The 19206-nt window shown below is 37.4% G+C and overlaps 1 protein-coding gene across 3 annotated transcripts in view; it reads left to right on the forward strand.

Moving 5' to 3' along the window:
* The first annotated feature begins 1693 nt into the window (after positions 1-1693).
* The window catches only part of LOC113052352 (coronin-2B-like), a 35219-nt gene continuing 17706 nt past the window's right edge, over positions 1694-19206 (forward strand). Inside the window, exon 1 of one of the 3 annotated variants that reach the window (XM_026216815.1) lies at positions 1694-1940. In XM_026216815.1, coding sequence (XP_026072600.1) covers positions 1926-1940 — 15 coding nt within the window. In that variant the 5' untranslated portion in view covers positions 1694-1925. Of the gene's footprint in view, positions 1941-18178; positions 18631-19206 lie in introns of those variants that run through there. The other 2 variants (XM_026216813.1, XM_026216814.1) reach the window with 2 other exon arrangements.

Here is a 19206-nt window from a genome sequence, read left to right on the forward strand (position 1 = left end):
AGTAAAGGCTTTTAAATCTAATTAATGCTGTTCTTTTGAACCTTATTTTAACAAACAATCCTCAAAAAAAAAAAAAAAAACTGAGCAGCTCAAAACAGAAATTCTGAATATTAATAACTACTGTCATATAGGCTAATGTTGACTCAATGTATTTTGCCCCACCCCCAAATATATGATTTGACTATCAGTCGAATATTGGCAAGATTCGAAAATTCCAATTTGACTATGAAAATCCTTGGTCAGGGACAGCCCTACTCATTTTGAATGGCTGTCAGTATTGGAAAATTATTATTATTATTATTATTATAATTATTATTGTTATGCTTTCTACCAATAGGGGTTAGCTGCTAAAAAAAATAAGGTATGCTGTAAGTTCAAGTGTTTGTTTGTCTACAGTGTTTGGTTTTAGTAGGTTATTCCATGCTATAAAAATGGGATGTGGGGTCATGATTGTGTACTTGCAATTGAGTCTGTGGGAGTTTGAGTAGACACCATGGTTCCAGCTCACGATCACTACTACGCTGACTCCGGCTCCAAACGTCATCAGCAAAACATGACAGCAGCCATTTCTGGGACATTTAGGTTTCATTTCAATGAAAAGAAGTGGAGATCTGCATTCAAATTATGCTGTCATTTACTTATTGCCATTCTGTTAGAAAGTTAAACTACCGGTATGCATGGCTTTCAACCATACAGCACAAGATGTTAGCCAGAATGACAGCCTCAGTCACCATTAATTTTCATTGCATCTTTTTTTTTTGTATTCCACAGAAAAAAGTAAGTCATACAGGTATGGGACCACATGACTATGAATAAATAAAGACACCATTTCTGGGTGAACCATGCTTTTTCGGGGGCAGTCAGGGCCTAACGATTAGAGAGTCAGACATGAAACCCAGTTTGAGTCTCAGTATTAGCAGGGGTTAACCTATAGGTCGGGGAGAGTGAATGAACAACACTCTCTTTCACTTTCAATAATCAAGATTTGTTTCTCACTGAACCACCAACCGCTCCCCAGGTTCCGCAGCAAATATGGCTGCCCACTGCTCTCTGTGTTCACTACTCACTGCGGTGTGTGTTCACTTGGATGGGTTAAATGCAGAGCTCAAATTCCGATTATTGGACACAGTACTTGGCTACACTTCTATTTAAATGTGTTGTGCAATGAATGTAATTAGTGATGTAATATTGACCCACAAGAGGGCAGCATAACATAAACATAAAGCTACAGCTCATTCTATGTCATGTTTTCTCATTTCTGAAGTTCTTGCAACAATTATAGCCTCTTGATATGTTTGTTTTTGGGTTTAAACTTCTTAAGTAAGAGTATAATAAACATGTTAAAGTATATAATTTTAATTAAGAAATGTTATATATATTATAAATATATATATACATATATATATATATATATATTATTATTATTATTATTTTATTTTTTTTGCTTTAATACACCCCCAAAAAACATGAACATGACTTTTAATATGCTATACGTGGTTTGCAGAGATTTAAAAAGAGAGAGTATGACATGGTAAACAGTGATGCCTTTGTGGATAACAGTGATGCCTTTGTGGATATCAATAATCATCATTAGCACATGCAGTAATCAGATTGACAGGATGGAAGGAGAGAGAGAGTCATAGTACTAACTGAGCTGGCTTCACTGCAGTATCCTCCTGACTACAGGACCACAGCTACCGCAGCACTGATAGGCTTGGATACTTAGCGAGAGACAGCGACCAAACCCTTCCTCCCCCCTCTCTCTCTTCTCTTCTCCTCTTTCTCAATCTCTTGTGTCTCACTCTGCTGTCGTAGAGACTGCAGCTGCACACACTCAGTGAGTCCTCTCTCTCTCTCTCTCTCTGTCCTGCTGTCTCACTCAGCGTTTCAGGAACAGAAACGGACTCTTCTGCACTGTTCTCTGCATGACTGTCACAAAGGTAAGCGTGTGCTGGAGCGTGTGAGGCTGGGAGGGGCTGCTGGGTTTGGGCTTCACTGCAGTGGGATGTTCTGCTGAATCTGTGACTGTAGTGTACCGCAGTGCCGGACAGGTGGAGAGTGTTTGGTAATGCAGGTGAATCTTATGCCTGCTGGATTTGCTGTGCAGTACAAACTTCTATGTGTGGTTGTCCAGCTGCCTCTCTGTGAGTGTTTGATATGTGAGTGCCTGTCCCGCAGTAGGGCAGTGGGTCTTGGCTGGGTGAGGCATGTTTATGTGTGAGCGTGTGTGTATGTGTGCAGCTTTAGCAAACTGATTACGATGAGGAGCTTTTAATCCAGTGCTGCCCTGCATAAAGGCTGAGCTGTGCTTTTTTTTCCGAGGAGAGACTGGGCATGTCACATAACATACTACAGTATGCGTGACAGTTATAAAAAGGAAAAAGAGGAAAATGGACAAGATGAGAAGGGGTAGGCCAAGGGATATAGGGAGAATTCAGGTCAACTTGGACACTTTTTGACATTATTATTTTATTTTGACATAGATTATAATATCAATATCAATTTAACTGAATTCATTGTATAAGTATCAATGTGGATCAGGCTAATTATGTCTTTATTGTTCTTGTTTGTATGTTTATAAAAGAGTTTTAAGTTTGACTTATGTCATTTGACTCTCATAGTTGTCATGAGCTGCTGGCTAACTGAATATAATTCATAAAAGCTGGACTAACTAAATAATTATATGAAATTATCTTAAATGCAGTATACAATCAAACAGATTTGTAAAGTCTGTAAAGCTGATATTTGAAGAGATAAACACAGAGAGACACTGTTTATAAGACAAATATACTGTGTATATGTTTATGCATTTTATATATATATATATAATACAGTATTATATTATTACTCAGAGTTGCAGTTTCTTCATTTATGCAATGCATATCTCACTTAAATCTCAGTCAATGTCAGTTTTCATGCAGTGATGTGTGTTGCAGTTATGCCTGGCAGAATTACTGGTTTGATGCAGGTGCTGACTGTGTAAGAACTGATGTGTGTGTGTGTGTGTGTGTGTGTGTGTGTTTTGCTCTGACGGAGAAGGGTGAGATGTTGAGTGGGGGTTCGAGTGATGGGTACTGTACAGAGCTAAATGACCTTGCAGTGTTTGTGCATGTGTGCTTACTGAGCAGAACAGCACTCTGTGGCAGACAGTGAGAGACAGAGAGCGATTCCACTCAAGAGTGCGTCTGCATGTGAGAGTGTGAGCGCACATATAGACTAGTGTTTAACCACACTGCTGTGTGGCAGGATATCCTCACAGACTCTTGGGACTGAAATGGTCACACACCCAGACTGTCATGAACAGGACAAGATGCATCTTTCACTGCAGGGCTATAAAACAGCTGGCTGCACGTCACTTCCTGTCACACACAGCGCAATGCGATAATTAATAAATCACTGTGGATGTTCATTTCATACAGTTTATGAACTAAAGGCAAAAAAGTCTCATGAAAGAAGGAAAGCTAAATATTGTATTCATAAAAAATGTGTCTCTCAGACAGTCTAAGAAAAGTCCCCATATAACAGGTGTTAGAGCTTACTAGCACTACTTTACAGCACATATAACTGACTTTTTTATTTAATTATCAACCGAAATAAAATAAAATAAAAATGGTAGCATGCTAGTGGTAGCATTCTTAAAAAAAAAAAAACTTTAGAAATGATAAGATCTTTAAAAATTACATCAGAATAGCCAGGCACCACAAAGTTACTCCCTAAATCCCACACCACACTAACTTAAAAGGTATGAAATCTACCGAAACATTGTAATCAATTATATATTAAGAGGCAAAAGAAAGCTGGAGGAATGGATGGAGGAGGGGTAAGAGATCATTCTGTCTGAGTTTAAGGTCAAAGCATGAAACCCTCATGCCTTTGTTTAAAACTTAAGCATATTTTTCACCCTGGACATAATTTAGTCTGACAGAAATGCCAACAGGCATCAGATTCTCCAGTGAACATTTTCCCCAATATCAAGGCACAGAGCCAGGCAGACATTGCATGTTCAATATCACTGAATGTGCTGTGAGTGTATTTACTGGGGGATTGTGAGAAGGGTCCTCATCTATGGTGTGTGTGAGTGGCTTTGCACATGTCTGCATGTCATTAGGTTGAGAGGCAGGTAGGAAGTTTCACATATTAAATGCACAGAAACACACTTGTCAGGAGTGTTTAAGTGACTGAGAAGACACTGCGTTGGTAGGAGGACTGTTAACTTGTTCATTGCTATAATTTCAGAGAAAAAAGCCCATGTATTAAACAGTGTTTGTCAGTAATTAAGTAACTTTATGAACAATGCTATAATGACTTATAATCGATTTAATAATAATAATCGAGTATCATATCATCAGAACTTGGTTGCTTTATTTATTTATTATTGTTTTTAGAACAACAACAACAAAAAAATGCACAAAAAATATGAATGACTCATTCTACACTACATAGATTTTTGTCCAATCAAATGCTCTCTAGAACAAAAAAAGAGGCTCTTCCTCTAATATTATCTTCAGCAACTAGCAAGTAGCAAAGCATGGTGACATAACTAAAGCCAGGTGAAATGACATAAAAGAAAAAAAAGAGTAAAAGAAAAGAAAAGAAACAGACCCTTTAATGTCCTGCCCAAGTTTCTGTCTCAATATTAATCATACTTCCCATACAGGATATTTCAGCAAAACTTAAAGAGCCACACAGATGGGAAATCAAAAATTACCTGTATTACAGTATATGATGTAGCTGTCCATCAGTGTAAACAATGTGCAAATAATTCAACCAAAAAGTAGACGATTTATAAAGTTATTGGCTTCTAAAGTAAGGAGTCGACTCTGAATCGCTGAAATGAGTCGTTATAGATTTCAAATCTTTTGCCCATCTCTATGTACGTCACTAGGAACACTTTGCATAATAATCTCCGCCTACCGTCTTGGGAGAAACGGATCTCTGACCTGCCCCACCCCCCACACAGACGCTCTGGTTGGTGTGATAGCATCATGTCGAGAAGACCGTTTGTTTTATTTTCACTGCCAAAGAATGAAGATCAGAAGAACCAATGGCTAAAATTAATTTTCAACACAATACCAGAGCAGTACAACAAATCCCTTTTGTTGTGTTGACAACACTTCACTGATTACTGCTTTTCTAATCTCGGTGAGTACAGCGGGATTTTCAAAGCGTAAAAGATGGTTCATTACCAACTTTATTTAGAGCATCTCCGAATCACAACGCGAAGTATGATTATGAAGTTATGTGTCTGTTTTCTCCCGAGCGTCTTATCAGTATGTGTGATGTCTGCAGCCGGTCTGCGCTGATCGACATGTACAAACACGTCATTAAAATGAAGTGTAACTCCCTGAACACTCAACGAAGAGACATGAGAGAGATATCTATAGAAAGCTTGACATGTCTACTTTAAAACTAAACAAGCTGCTAACATATATTCTGTGATAAAGTAATGAAAACAACGCGATGTCTGTTTTTCATGTCTCCCTTCGTTTTATCCAATGTGACCATGCCCCCGCGCTGAACACGCTATTCTATTCAAACTGAAGCTCGCGGCTTGAATACACCCACAGAAGAAAAAGCAGCGAGACTGTTCAAGTTTTTTATTTTACTGTTTGCTTTGCGATGAGAGGAATAAGACATAATTCACCCCAAACAGATGCTAATGCATAGTTTACCGTGGAGGTGTGTGCGGAACAACCAATCAAAACTATGTCAGTTGACCAATCAGAACACAGTATGCTTCCGAAACTGAATCTTTTGAACAGCTTCGTGCGAACCGTTTGGGGATCTCTGAGAATTGAGGTAATTTTAAAATGATATTTTGACAAAATGACAATGTTTTTTAACCTTGGATGGATTTAAACCTAATGTACAGGACTTATAACAGTGATAGGAAGCTTAGAATTTTCATCTTACTGGCTCTTTAAATACAGTCCAAAAAAAAAAAGACAATAAAACTGTTTGTCTAGTGTAGGTTTGTTTCAATACATGCACTTATAAAAAACCACAGAATATATTATAGAACAGAAATAACCAACAGAGGCAGGCCTGGCTTGTCATATGAAATTAGGATATTTCTAAACTATTCCCAGTCCACTAGGTGATTTATTTATTCATTTAATTTTTTTATTTGACTGAAATGCTTTTATATCTTACCAATGATAATTCTGTTCTAGATGATGAGTTTTGTGAGGGAGGGACACTGGAAAGGAGACTTTGAGCTGCTTAATGAAAACAGAGGAGTATGACACTGTTTAGCAAGCCTAGCAACCTTGAGTACAAGCTTGATTTGGATTCTGTAGTTTTTCTTTTATCCTCAGAGGGAATCTTATGATCTGGACTGAATTTTCAGGCTTATTGTGCCCTATGCAACCAGTGTGAACACGTGCTGAGAAGAGTCACATTTGGTCCAAGTCCTAGCAGCTAGCAACACCAACCTCCCGCTGGCCAACGTGCTTATGCAGATAATGAACAAAAACTTAAAAGTCTGGCATTTTTAGTCAACTTTTTAGATTGTTTTTATGAAGCCTGAGAAAGTGCAAAACAATGTATTAATTGATGCAGATATGATAATGCCCTTGTCAATATTATGTAGACGAATATGAACAAACTGCTCTAACTCCACAGAGACTGAGAGTTTCATTGGGACTCTCTTTAGAAAAGGAAAGGAGATCATGTCATTTATAAATATCCTGCTCAGCTCCTGGAGAGCTGTAGTGAACGTGATGGAGAGACCCTGGGAAGAGGATATGTTTCCTGTGGTCCTGGGCTGTAGATAAACAGCAGCTGTGAGGCATCAGTGTGTGTTGTTCACACTATCTTGTAATTCTCATTGTCTGTCTTTGCACTCTTTTCACTCTTACTTTAAGGCACAGAAACGAGAAAATATTATATAAAAATTCTTGCTTTAAGATATCTGTATCTATTGCCACTGCAATCCTAGATGCATAGACATATACACGCACTCACAAGCTGTAGAGTCAAGAAGAATAACTCACAATGTAAAACCCCTCTGTGTGACACTACTCTGCTCTGATTGGTCCAATGACCCAGTCTGTTGTGATTGGTCTACTGCATGCAGCGCATGTCGGAAACGGAGCACCCATCACCATTACTGAATTACGGCTTATCAATAATACATCCTATTATAATAATAATAGTGCTTCACTCTGTTCTAAAAAGAAAGAATCAGAGAGAAAAAAGTTGTTTTACTCGTATGTAAGTGAACCAGACCCACAGCTTGGTAGTAAAGACCCAATAAAGTATTGCTCCATCCTTTATCATGACTCCAAGTACAACAGACATTCTACATTTTTTTGACACATTTCTAGACAATAGCAGGCCCACAGCTGATTAGCAGAACCATAAAGTGAGTTTAAGGAAACGCTACAGCCTACACAAGTCAAACAATGTGGGAGAGGGAACTAAAGCATGACAGCATGATGAAGATGGGTCAAATGCTTCCGTTCTCAAGATTTCAACATGCTTCTCCTACTAACACAGTCTCATGAAAATGGAGCTCATTATCTGTAATGCAGTACTGCAACACATTCCATTGAGTGATCCCACTCACCAAAGACTCTTTTCATTTTAGAGGTGAACAGCAGTCGGCTGCAGTAAAATGCTGGTAAATTACACACTTTCAGGTTTGGTGCAGTAATGCCACCAAAATTAAGAAGCACATTCCATTGAGAAAAAAAAATGCCCCTGCACAAGCTAAATCTATTCTGGCTGTCATAATACAAGTGAAATTTGAAAATTTATGAAATTTGTCAATTACAGCATTATATTTAAATCTGCCCATGTTGCATTAGATTTCTTTTTATGCGTTATTTGCAGCTTTGAGCATTATTAACCAATCATACACATTTCTGTTGATTTTAATTTTTGATTTCTGGTTCTGTTTCATCAACTATTTTTTTACTGTGTGCATACTGACTGAACTCTGAATCTCTGCACTCTCATGAATTCTCTCATCATAAACAATGTGCAGATGCAATGTAAGAGATCCTTTTTGAAATGGTCCTTGCAAAAATGTATCATTCACGCTAGACTGAAGTTATAGACTTCTTTAATGTTCACTGTCTTTATATAATATATTTTCATTTAAACTTTTTTTTTCATGTACATGTCAGGTTTCCTGTCACTTTTGTGTTGTAATTCCACACCTTACCCTCTATGAGTAAATCAAAACAAAGAATAGACTGCATACCAATACTGAACATACATAAAGACAATGTGGGGATGTGACACTTCAGGATGGCGCACACGTTCCACACAATATACAGTAATCCAGTTGCCTTATGATAAAATTTCACTCGGATCTTCCATTATAAATCTTGATATGCTCAGTTCCTTCATAAGAAATTTCAGATCAAATTTCAAATTTCATTTAAGATGAATTTGAAATTTAGGCAGGAAAAAATCATTTAAAATGTATTTTCAACTATTAAATTTGTTTCCATCATAGTGTGTGTGCATGTCTTCATACAGAATCTCATCCTGAAGTAAGCAAATGTTTTTTTATATACATTTTTTAACTTTTTTAATGTAATATTCCAAAATTTGCAGAAAAACACCAAAATCCCAGCCCATGCAGAATCTGTTCCGGCAGATTTCCACAGAACTAAAATGCTTGTCAATCACATCCATTCCTAATTTTTTGCACGTATTATATTATAGCTAATTTGGTGATTCCATATATTACTAATAGTCTAGTACTCTCATCCTGGTTTAACACATTTTCTCTTTTTTAAATCCATTTCCCAGATTCCCCTTCCTCCACAAAATAAGCACAGAAATTGTGAAAAAAGATAGCAGATTCCATCTGGGCCTGGTCATAAGAGAGAAAGCACAATGAGAACATTATGAAAATGTTTTGATACTTCAGGCTGAAGTAAACAATACCTACAAGTTGTCTGAGGTTATTGCCGCTTAAAAGGAAAAAGAGAGCAGCTTTTTTTGTGAGCAGAAAGAAAAAGAGAGGTCAGCTGAGCACCGTGAAGGTTCACATTCCTTCCCAGAATTCTCTGGCCCTCAGCAGTGTTTTTTGAAGTGATATTCCAAAACCCCAAGCCTTTTATTTTCTTAGAAAATGCATCAGTGAGAAAGTCCAAAGGAGCAAAAGGAGTGAGTGTGTTTAGGAAAAATGTTAGACACTGCACATTCACAACAGCATGGGATAGCTATTCCAGCAAGAGTGATCAATATTATTATAAATGCCAGCCAGAACATGATAACATACAATCATTTCATTCAAATTCAGTTCTATATCAAATCTGTACACTCTCTATTGCAATAAGGCCAACAAAAACATTCTCGAATTTTAGAAATCAGGATGGAAAACATGGGCTGAATAGAAAGCAAACTTGGCATGAGAAATGCATTACATGTATTACAGTCCTCAGGAAGAAAGTCAGTGTTGTGGAAGGCAGTTTAAAGAGGCATGAATCTAACCTCATGTGATCCGGGACTTACGGCAGCCCAGACTTCCTTCAGGCAGTTTTCAGAGCGCTTAGCTCTGCTTCCAGCCTCCAATTAATCAAACTTCACTGACTAAACAAATCCCACACAACAATACTGAGCTGGAGGGCTTAGAGAAAGATACAGGTTGAAGGACAAAAGAGAAATGTGAAACAGTGAGAAACAAAAAGGAAGCATAAAGAAGACACTAGAGAGGATGTTTAAGAAAAAAAAGTTATGTTACGCTATGTTGTGGACATTTTCAGAGCAAAACAAAAATCACGAGTCAAGGCCTGAGGCCTGGACAGACAGATCGCCAGGTGGAGACCCACTGACACAGATTTCAGCTCTAACACTCTCTAACACTTGCATCTGTTTGGGAACCTACTCAAAAATATACCACTATTTAAAGACACAATCATCCAATCAACATTAACTTTTTCACGAGCTCAAATCCATGCATGAGTCCAAAATGGGTCACATGATGTAAGACAGATAGGACACACACTTACGTGCATGCATTTGTGCAGAAATAGAAATCTGTCGATAAAGAAATTGTTTTTTTTTCTGCTAATGACGTCAGTGACACAAACAGCAAGCACTACAGACAAGCTAAAGGTCTTTAAATATCATACGGAAAGGCAAATTATATTTAATTATATTGAATTTCTTAAATTATATTTTATATCTTAATTAATGATTTTTGTTGAATTTAAATTGAAGTTCATTTTACATTCCCTAAACAACCAATTAACAAAAAGCTATCTCATGGGCATCATAAAATAGATTTGAACCTTTTGACATCCACTGGTATGTCTTTAGACAGACGATTGTTTCTAAGAATTTATTCTTTGAAATACAAGCTTTTAGGTTATTAAAGGAGCCATCTGTAATATTTGGCAAAAAAAATCAAATCATACTTGACATTCCATACCAGATGGGGGCAGTATGCCTCAATAAAGTGAATTGGTCTACTCTAGAGTAACAAACGAGAAACGGCATAGTCTCTATGCTCCGCCCCTACTTTCACAACAACACTACAGCCATTGCCGAAGCCTAACTGTGCGTTCACACCCCCGGCGTCTAGAGCGTCAAAAATCGCTCTTGCCGCTCTGCTCACGACGCTGCAGAAAGATTTGTGAGCGCTCAGACGCTCTAACGTAGATCGAATGCTTATTTTGTAACAAGCTTGTTGATCTCGTGCAGACTAACCACAGGGAGTTATAAGTTAACCTCATTAAATATTGTTGTGGACGAAATATTAGGATCCTTTACTTAAAATGAACAATCTCAGACACCTTGGTCCATGTATCACTTTTAATTTATTTTTTATGTCCCTGTACGCAAACAGGGACACATCATAGACTAATACAAACGCTAAACAGCAATAATCAACCTGTCCTCTATGTGCCAACTCTCAAGCATTCACCGTGAGACACACGCAATTGACTCTTTTCACACGCTTTCACGCCACACATCAATTTTTTCACGCACAGAAAAACCACGAAGCAAAGAGGACACGGAGACCAACAGACTAGACAGAGCAGGTTAGTTATGATATAATAAAATGGGTAACGTTAAGTTATAGCTAGCTAATTATCAAACGCAGCTACGGTTAGCCATCGCTAACAGTAGCACGTTTATCGAACAGCCTTCGATACATTGCTATGTTATAACTTCCCGAAAACAAATACACAAACATATAAAACAAACTTCTAGCGAACTACTAACAGCATCTAACTTACCAATACAAAAGAAATGTTGCAAGTTCGGAGTCGAACCTAATTTCTTTCAGGTCCATCAGTTGTCTCCAGCGATTAAAAGCAGTGCCGATGTTAATTTGATTTGTGATTCCGAGCGCGGTTGTTTCCCTGTAGCGGGTGGCACTCTCTTCCCTGAACTGAAATGCTCAATGAACTTTAATTGAAAGTACTGGGCTGTACTTTCCACATGATTGACATCAGGTTCAGGTACGCCCAGAAGTCATGCGAGTTATTCGTGTATTGCAGGCCGAATGGCCGAAACTGGTATTACGACACCTGTCGGGCCGGGGATAGTAATGCTAATGCTAATTAAGGTTGATATCTCTGCAGCACTATAACTTGACATTTTTTTAATGACATCCTCGCCCTTTCTTCTCATTCTTTTGATGTGTGTAGGTCATGTTATGGATATTTTTACCTCAATTTTTGCATATGGCACCTTTAAAGAATAAACATCATAGTGTAGATTAATTAAAATAATCACTTGCCATGCATATTCCTGCAGTTAAAGCATCTATCTTATAATTAAACATTTTAATGACACAATTAGATTTTACCTTTCAAGAGGCTCTTAAAAGCCTGAAATGGACATTTTACCTGTTTACTACCTGTTTAATACAAAATGAGGTTTAAAAGTCATTTTCAATTTTTCACTTGTGCACGTGTTAGATTACATTTCACAGAAATCACTGGTTTTGTCATTGAATGCTCCCTTGATAATCCCATCTCCCCTGATATTTGTCTTAATAGTTTTACTCAGCATCTCACTCAGCCTCTCATACAGCTGTTTTATATTTGACACTAGCCTGAGCACATTTCAGAGCACACCTTGCAAAAGCCAGTTTTAGCTCAGAGTGCTGTGCTGGCGATCATGTTGAAACAGAATCCTGCCAGCAATGACAAACAGTCAGAAGAGATTAGCCAAGCAAGAACACAACAGGCTAATACGACATTGTCATGTCACTGTGGAAGGTCACGGTGCTCATCATCAGTGGCTGCATAACACTATTAAAGGATGCAAGTCTCTGAGGTCTGGCTGATGTTGTTTTAGCACCATCTGAAATGGCAGCGCTTTGTCTAAATCAATCACAGTGTTGCTTCTCAAGTCTGCCAAAAGGCAGAAAAGGGTAGAATACAGTCATATAGAAATGAGTATACATGGCAGGCATGTAGAAATATGAGTACAATCAAACAAAAATCAATCTTCTAATAGCATAATCCATTTCAAAACCTAGATTGACCACTATTCTTAATATTGCTTATAGCTTTTACACAATGCTTAGGTTATGGCACTGTGACTATACGGGTTTGGATGTGGTGTGTCTGGCTAATTTATCCAGGGCAGATGGCAAGTCTTAGCCATGATTTTCCTCTTCTGTGTAGCACAGGAGCAGACTGCACAGGGAGCCAGAGACAGCAGGAGATAAAGTCTGTCTAGTCAACAAAACATTGCCAAATGGGAAGCCTTAATCCAATTTATAAAGGGACTTTCTCCAAGACTGAGAATGCAGGAGAGGGACTAACTTATGCACAGCTTCCATCGCATTAGAAAGCACAACAGAGATTGAGAAGTACAAGGGATGAGACTTAGTAAAGTGTGAAAGCCACCAAATAATTATTTAATCTCATATAGGCAAAATTATTTACTTCAAATTGTTAAAATGCACATTAATGCTCTAAAATTCAAAAGCTGTCACTGCTATTTTCACACCAATGAGCATACATTAAATTAGCATTTTCAGATGTTAATTTACATAAAATATGTAATTCTATAAAGAATTAGATTTTTTACATTTTTTAAATGTCTTTATCTCAGAAGTATTTCTATGATGCCTTAAAATGCCTTATAATGTGTCTTAGCAGTGTGTGGACACAACCACCCTACAATGATAAAAATCCACTCACTCACTCTTTTTTTTTTAATCACCAGAAAACCTAAAAAGTCTCTATCTTCAAGCTGTCTTGATTTTCTGAGTAGTATGACATCATACTGTTCAGGCCCCACCCACAGCTGCTGACAGACTGTCCCATATTAGCATATCTCCACCCTCAGTCACCCTCCACCCAAAATTTTGTCCATGCTCGAGTAGCTGTAGCAGCAACGTCTCATAAGCAATGTAATGTGTTGTAGCTGGATGTAAAAGTAAACATAAAGAGTTTTCATTTCCTCCCAAAATCAGAGCCACTGAGGAGGACAGCAAGTGAGGAAAAGATAGGCTGCACAGACTGTGGGGTTTAGTTTTAAAATACTGTCACTGACAGAGCTTTTTGTCAGGTTTGATTATTCCATGTGCTGTCACACTGTGCACAGTTCATCCAAGAAAAACATCTGACATCTTTATCTCTCAAGACTGATCGTTTTATCTCTCAAGACTGTATCAATCAATCACCAAAAAAAAGCAAGCTGCTATAAAAGCTAAAAGGCAGCTTTAATTAATTATTCCTGACAGGTGAAGTGGATATCTACAGAATCAGAGATGACGTGCTGTTAGTCTTTATGCAGTTTTTTGCTGGACTCCTGGAATTCCAAACTATGAAATATGTAGGTCGGGTTGGAAGCAATTTTGAAAAGTGCATCTACATCTTTGTTGGAGCTTTCTAAATAATGAAAGAGAGCAGCTCCTGTGGTAAAGAAATGTTGCATTTCAAATTCTTGCATGCTTTAACTCCTCATTTGACCCCCTCTTAAAAGACCAGATCCAAGAGAACAGTTCTGATGCACCTCTCTGAAAATACTGCTGTGACTTTGGTTTATATTGTTTGTCTCTGGATGCGAAAAGTCAGTAACGAATATTCTTCTTGAGCACTTGCCAGATGGCCATCATTGCAGCTGGGGCTCATGGTTTTGTTGCATGCAGTTCAGAGCTGGCATCAGGACATCTCAAGCTGTGTCAGAAAGCTCGCACACATAGCAGTCACTTTGTATTCTCTATGCATGCAAAAAAGTCATTAAGAAATTTCCTCATTTCATGCTGAATAAGCCATGTCTTAATGCAGCAAAATGTGATTAGTGAATCCTGTGTAATTTGATTGACAGATCAGCAGAAAGCTGAGTCACGGTCTAGTCTCATGGTGACCATAGTGATCACCCCACCCGTATCATCTTCTTGCTGCCCTGCCCCCTCCACTTCCTAACGTGTGCCATCCTTTGTCTTTCCTCTCTCTACCTCCCCACCATAATCCCCGTCTATCCATCTGTTGGTTCTGCTTATCACACCCTGACCATTAGCAACAGGGAGATTAGAAGAAGGAAAACAACAGACAGCTCTTCACCTGGCAATGACAATCTCTAGGGGATGCTTTTCAGTCACTGCAGTAACACTAAACGACACAAGGACATGTGAGGACATATGGGAGGAACAGGTCTTTTTAGTACTGAGTTTGAGTCAAAAGTGTATTGCTTCTTTTTTTTTTTTAGAACTTGCCATTTCTATGATAGAAAGGATCTTTTATGAGCATAACTGGACCTTAAGAGCAGAGCTAGGCCGTCCTTGACAATGTGTCTTTCACAACATGGCATCAAATAAATTTCATTATTTTCTGCTTCTTTATCAAATTCTGATAACCCTCTTAAGAATATCCTGTCCCTACGTGCATGAATGATAACATACAGTTTATATCTGCAGATGACTCTTGCAGCACTTTACTTTTTTTTTTTTGTATAGAGTTTTTTTGTTTTTATCAAAATAAAACCTTTAAGACCAAATTGAATATAATATTGTGTAAAAGCTATATTCTTTCATTATGTCTCCCCACTCTGTCAACACCCCCCCCCCCCCCTTCTGTCTTTGAGCTATAGTCCTGTAGCCTGACTGCACCCATCCTGTCTGTCTGATCCCTTACAGAGACGAAAAGGGAGGAAACTGTCTTGTTTCTTGTGTTTTTAAGGAAGTATGTCATGACACACTCAATAAATTTCCCATGTGTTCTTAGATCAACATCCTGCTCTTCAGCATCATGGCAAAATAAATACCATTTTATGTGAAAAGAATATTGAAAATATAATATAAATATATAATATAATATATTTTATAAAAAGATTATAAAAAAAAAAAAAGACTGTGTCTGGGTACACAACAAATGACTCATATGAACCAATTCTTTACAGTAAACAAAAAATATAGTGCACAACCTGTACAGTAGGCTGATTCAAAAACAAATGAATTTTATCAGCTGGTTCTTTAAACGAATGCTTAAAACAGATGATTATTGATGATAATATACAAATTAACTGCACTTTGAAATCAGTCCAGACAATAATTGGCAGTATGGCAGTGTACCTCCTGTTTCAAGGCTGACTTTTCATAATTTTTCTCTTTTTACACTGAGAGATCATTTACAATGAGATACACGTTTCAGTATGTTATATATGAAGTACAGTGTGCAAAATTGTCAAATCTTAGTGTCAGTTGTTACAGGTGCATCAGCCCTCCCTGGTGAAGGAAAAATACAGCCAATTACAATCAAAGGGCACCCCAGTACACAAAATAGCCTCTAGTACAGCAGTAATGAGGGTCTCTATCCCATCCTGCCCTTTTTCCTCCTCCCCTGAGTTCTGCCCTCACAGAGAATTGAAGGGATTTAAATGCCCTTCAGCTCTGACAAAATGATTCTGTTCTGGAACTTAACTTATACATACAATTTTTTTCCTCAAGGTATTTTCCATTGTTTAATAACATAAATTTGTGGCTTTGGATGATCTCATCACTTTTGTGTGTGCACGAAAATTTAGCGATTCCAGTGAAAACAAAAATAATAACAGAGAACGTACAGTGTTATCATTTGCCACTTGGCAGCTATATATCAGGTAAATCCCATGTTTATCTCATTATATCTAGGTCTGCAGTAAAGTAAAAGCTGAATTTTCTAGCAAGTTTCCCAAAGATCGGGGCTGGCAGATTTATGGACAAGATTTATCAAGGCCTATGTTAAAAGCTGTCTCTACAGTCACCAGCATTCATTCTGACTTCTCTGTGTGTGAAAGGACAGCATGCAACTTGACCTGGCTCTCTTTCAGCTGTATGTCATTCACAGCTGGGGCCAAAGCTGTGGGTCTCCAGGCTCAGAGTTATTTAACTCACACAGAGACAGAATGGCATCAGAACTCCCTCGTGCTACTCAGAAGTGGGAGCTGGAGGTTAGCTGCTCTAATGCCCAACAAAGACGGGCTAACCAATCTCCAGCTATGGCACTCTGGTTTGTCCCATTTTAAAAACAGAAGAGGCTTGCATCCTGAACTGGAAGCTGTTGGAATATCAGTTTCTTGGAATGAATATTTACATGAATAAGGCAGAGTTGGGTTGGGGAGATTTGGATGCTGTAATGAACGAGAGCTGGCCTTGCATTTTGCCATTCAGTTTCATCAGTCCAGAATTGGTAATAATAAGATAAAAGCATTAGTCCCTTTCACGTTCACTAAATTGGAGATATAAAGTATAACTTATGTATATGCAGTAATGGTGCAAAGATGCATTAATGGAGGGCAGAAAGAAAGATTTGAAATAGACTAGATAGATCAGTATATATATACATATATATATATATATATATATATATATATATATATATATATATATATATATATATATATATATATATATATATATATATAATCGTGAAAAATGTATACAGCAAAAATAAAAAGAGAACAAAAATTTTGTCCAGATGATCTGATCAGAATTTCTTCCATCAAAAAAATAACATGTATTGCTTATTTCACAGACTAGTGTTAGTAATAGTAATAGTAATAGTAAAGGTACTAAAATATACTTTTTACGGGGTAGATAAGATAAAGATAAGATAAAAAGGTGTACTTTTAAGGGTGCTGCCCCGTGGCAATTATTATTATTTTTTTAATCATTTTTTTAAATAAAAAAAATCATTGTGTTTTTATTCCTAGATGTTGGGCAGCACCATGCAGCCAATCAAATTAGCAGTGCCTGCATACACATACATCCCCTTGCATTCCTTACATAAAGATAAGTCCTCAAAATTAACATGTTAACTTTTCTTGAAGTTAAACATCAGTACTACATCTACATGACGTGACTTTGTTTTATTGTCTAATTCACCTCTAACCTTTATCAGTCCTAGTTATTCTAGATTACCAGTATATAAACGCTCTCAGGTAAATAAACATTATCTTATGATGAGTAGTATACTGTCAAAAATATTCTCTGGACAGTACTTGCATCAATGTGTGCAACAGCCCAGACTACAAAATATCTGTTGGGCGTTTGACAGACACATGCTGAACAGAATGCAAAGCTGAAGGGAAGGCCAAGGAGAGAGTGCTGTCTCACTAAAGTAAAATAAATCTGGTCTGTCTGCATTGAGGTTGTCAAGGGCCAGCAAAATATTCCATTTAATCATTCAACATTATTAGAGAGAGTAAGAGACATTTGTTTTAACATAGACCTGAGAATGCCCCAGAAAATGTCCAAGGTCTTATTAACATTCCCGTTTATTTTTTTATTTTTTTATTTTATTTATCAAAAAATATCATATAACCTAATTATAATTATTTGAGAAGTTTAAAAAACAGCTCTCATATCTTCTTCATGTAGGGTTTTATTTTTTAGGACATCCTACCAAAAAAATAAATAAACAGTGCATTTACTCTGTTTAACATGGCAAAATATGCATTGAGAAACTGAACATACATCATACATATCAAACTGTATATCAATGGATCTGAAGGGTTTTTTTGGTGGAAGAAATTAATAAAGCTGCATTAATCCAAAGCAACCCAAAGCTTGGACTTTCAACATGATGAAACTTTTAATCATGCATTGTTATGTACATGCAACTGTAACACTACATATCTCAAATAGAGTACATAATATTTACGATTTCATCTGGAGGACTGGACAGAGAGTGGAGAGATGAGTGCAGTTGCGTCATATTCATTATATAACTCAACATTGTCTTTTAGTTTAAATCAATATGTTTTGTGAATTGAAATAGGTTTTGAGGGATCTGTGTTGTCAGTTAATGGTGATAATGAGCAGAAATACATTAATAAGTAAATACTGACATACATTAAAGAAAGGCTGGAGCAACAATTTGAGCCTTTAAGGGAGCTAATGTGTATATGTTAGAAAGGGAGAAACTGTGTGTTTGTGTGTTTCAGGCAGAGAAAAAAAGATATTCGACCTCTAGCAATTACAGTAGCGCCAAAGCAGATGACGTGGGGCTGGGCCTGGAAAGAGGGAGGGAATGAAGTAGTAAGGGGTGGATGAAAGGAGGCTGTGGGAGGAGAACGCTTGGAGAAAAAAGGGAAAGAGAGAAACCGATGCAAGCAACTCAGGCCGGCAAACTAGATGCAGTAAGGAAACTGAAGAAGATACAAGCTCTTTTTGTAGATGACTGCAGAATTCAGAGGGTGGTGCTCAAAACCAGAAGAAAGGTAGGAAATCAGCCTCAATAAATTTGAGTCAGACATTGAGGAGAATCTAGTAATAAATATGATGTATATTATATTATAAGAAAATATATTTTGTAGATTCATATATTGAAATATTCAAATACAGATGGCACACAGATAGATAGTGGTCAGTTGGTGCAAAGTCTTTGGTTGGTTTTTGGAGAACTGAGCGAGTGTGTATGTACATGCAGCATTAAATGACAAAAGCACACAAACCTCTGAATGCTTTAGGACTGCTGTGAACATTCACACAGTACGAGAGTTGAAAATTACACACGTGGAAGAGAGGAAAAAAATGAAAAGGACAGGAAGATCTCAGATGCAATTTAAAGCCTCACTGCTAACAGAACATGATTAGCATGATTAACTTTTTGACTAACACAATTACCGATTAGTCATCATATATGTCAGAAATCAACTAAAGACTAAAGGTTGTTCATGTTTTCACACAAAAGCAGACAGATATTCACAATGCAGTCTTTAGTCATGAGTGATGTCAATTTCTCATAAAGATTCAGATCATACACTGGTGATTTAACACTTCCTGTACTACTTGTG

The sequence above is a fragment of the Carassius auratus genome, chromosome 32 (assembly GCF_003368295.1).
Source record: "Carassius auratus strain Wakin chromosome 32, ASM336829v1, whole genome shotgun sequence".
NCBI classification, from domain to species: Eukaryota; Metazoa; Chordata; class Actinopteri; order Cypriniformes; family Cyprinidae; genus Carassius; species Carassius auratus.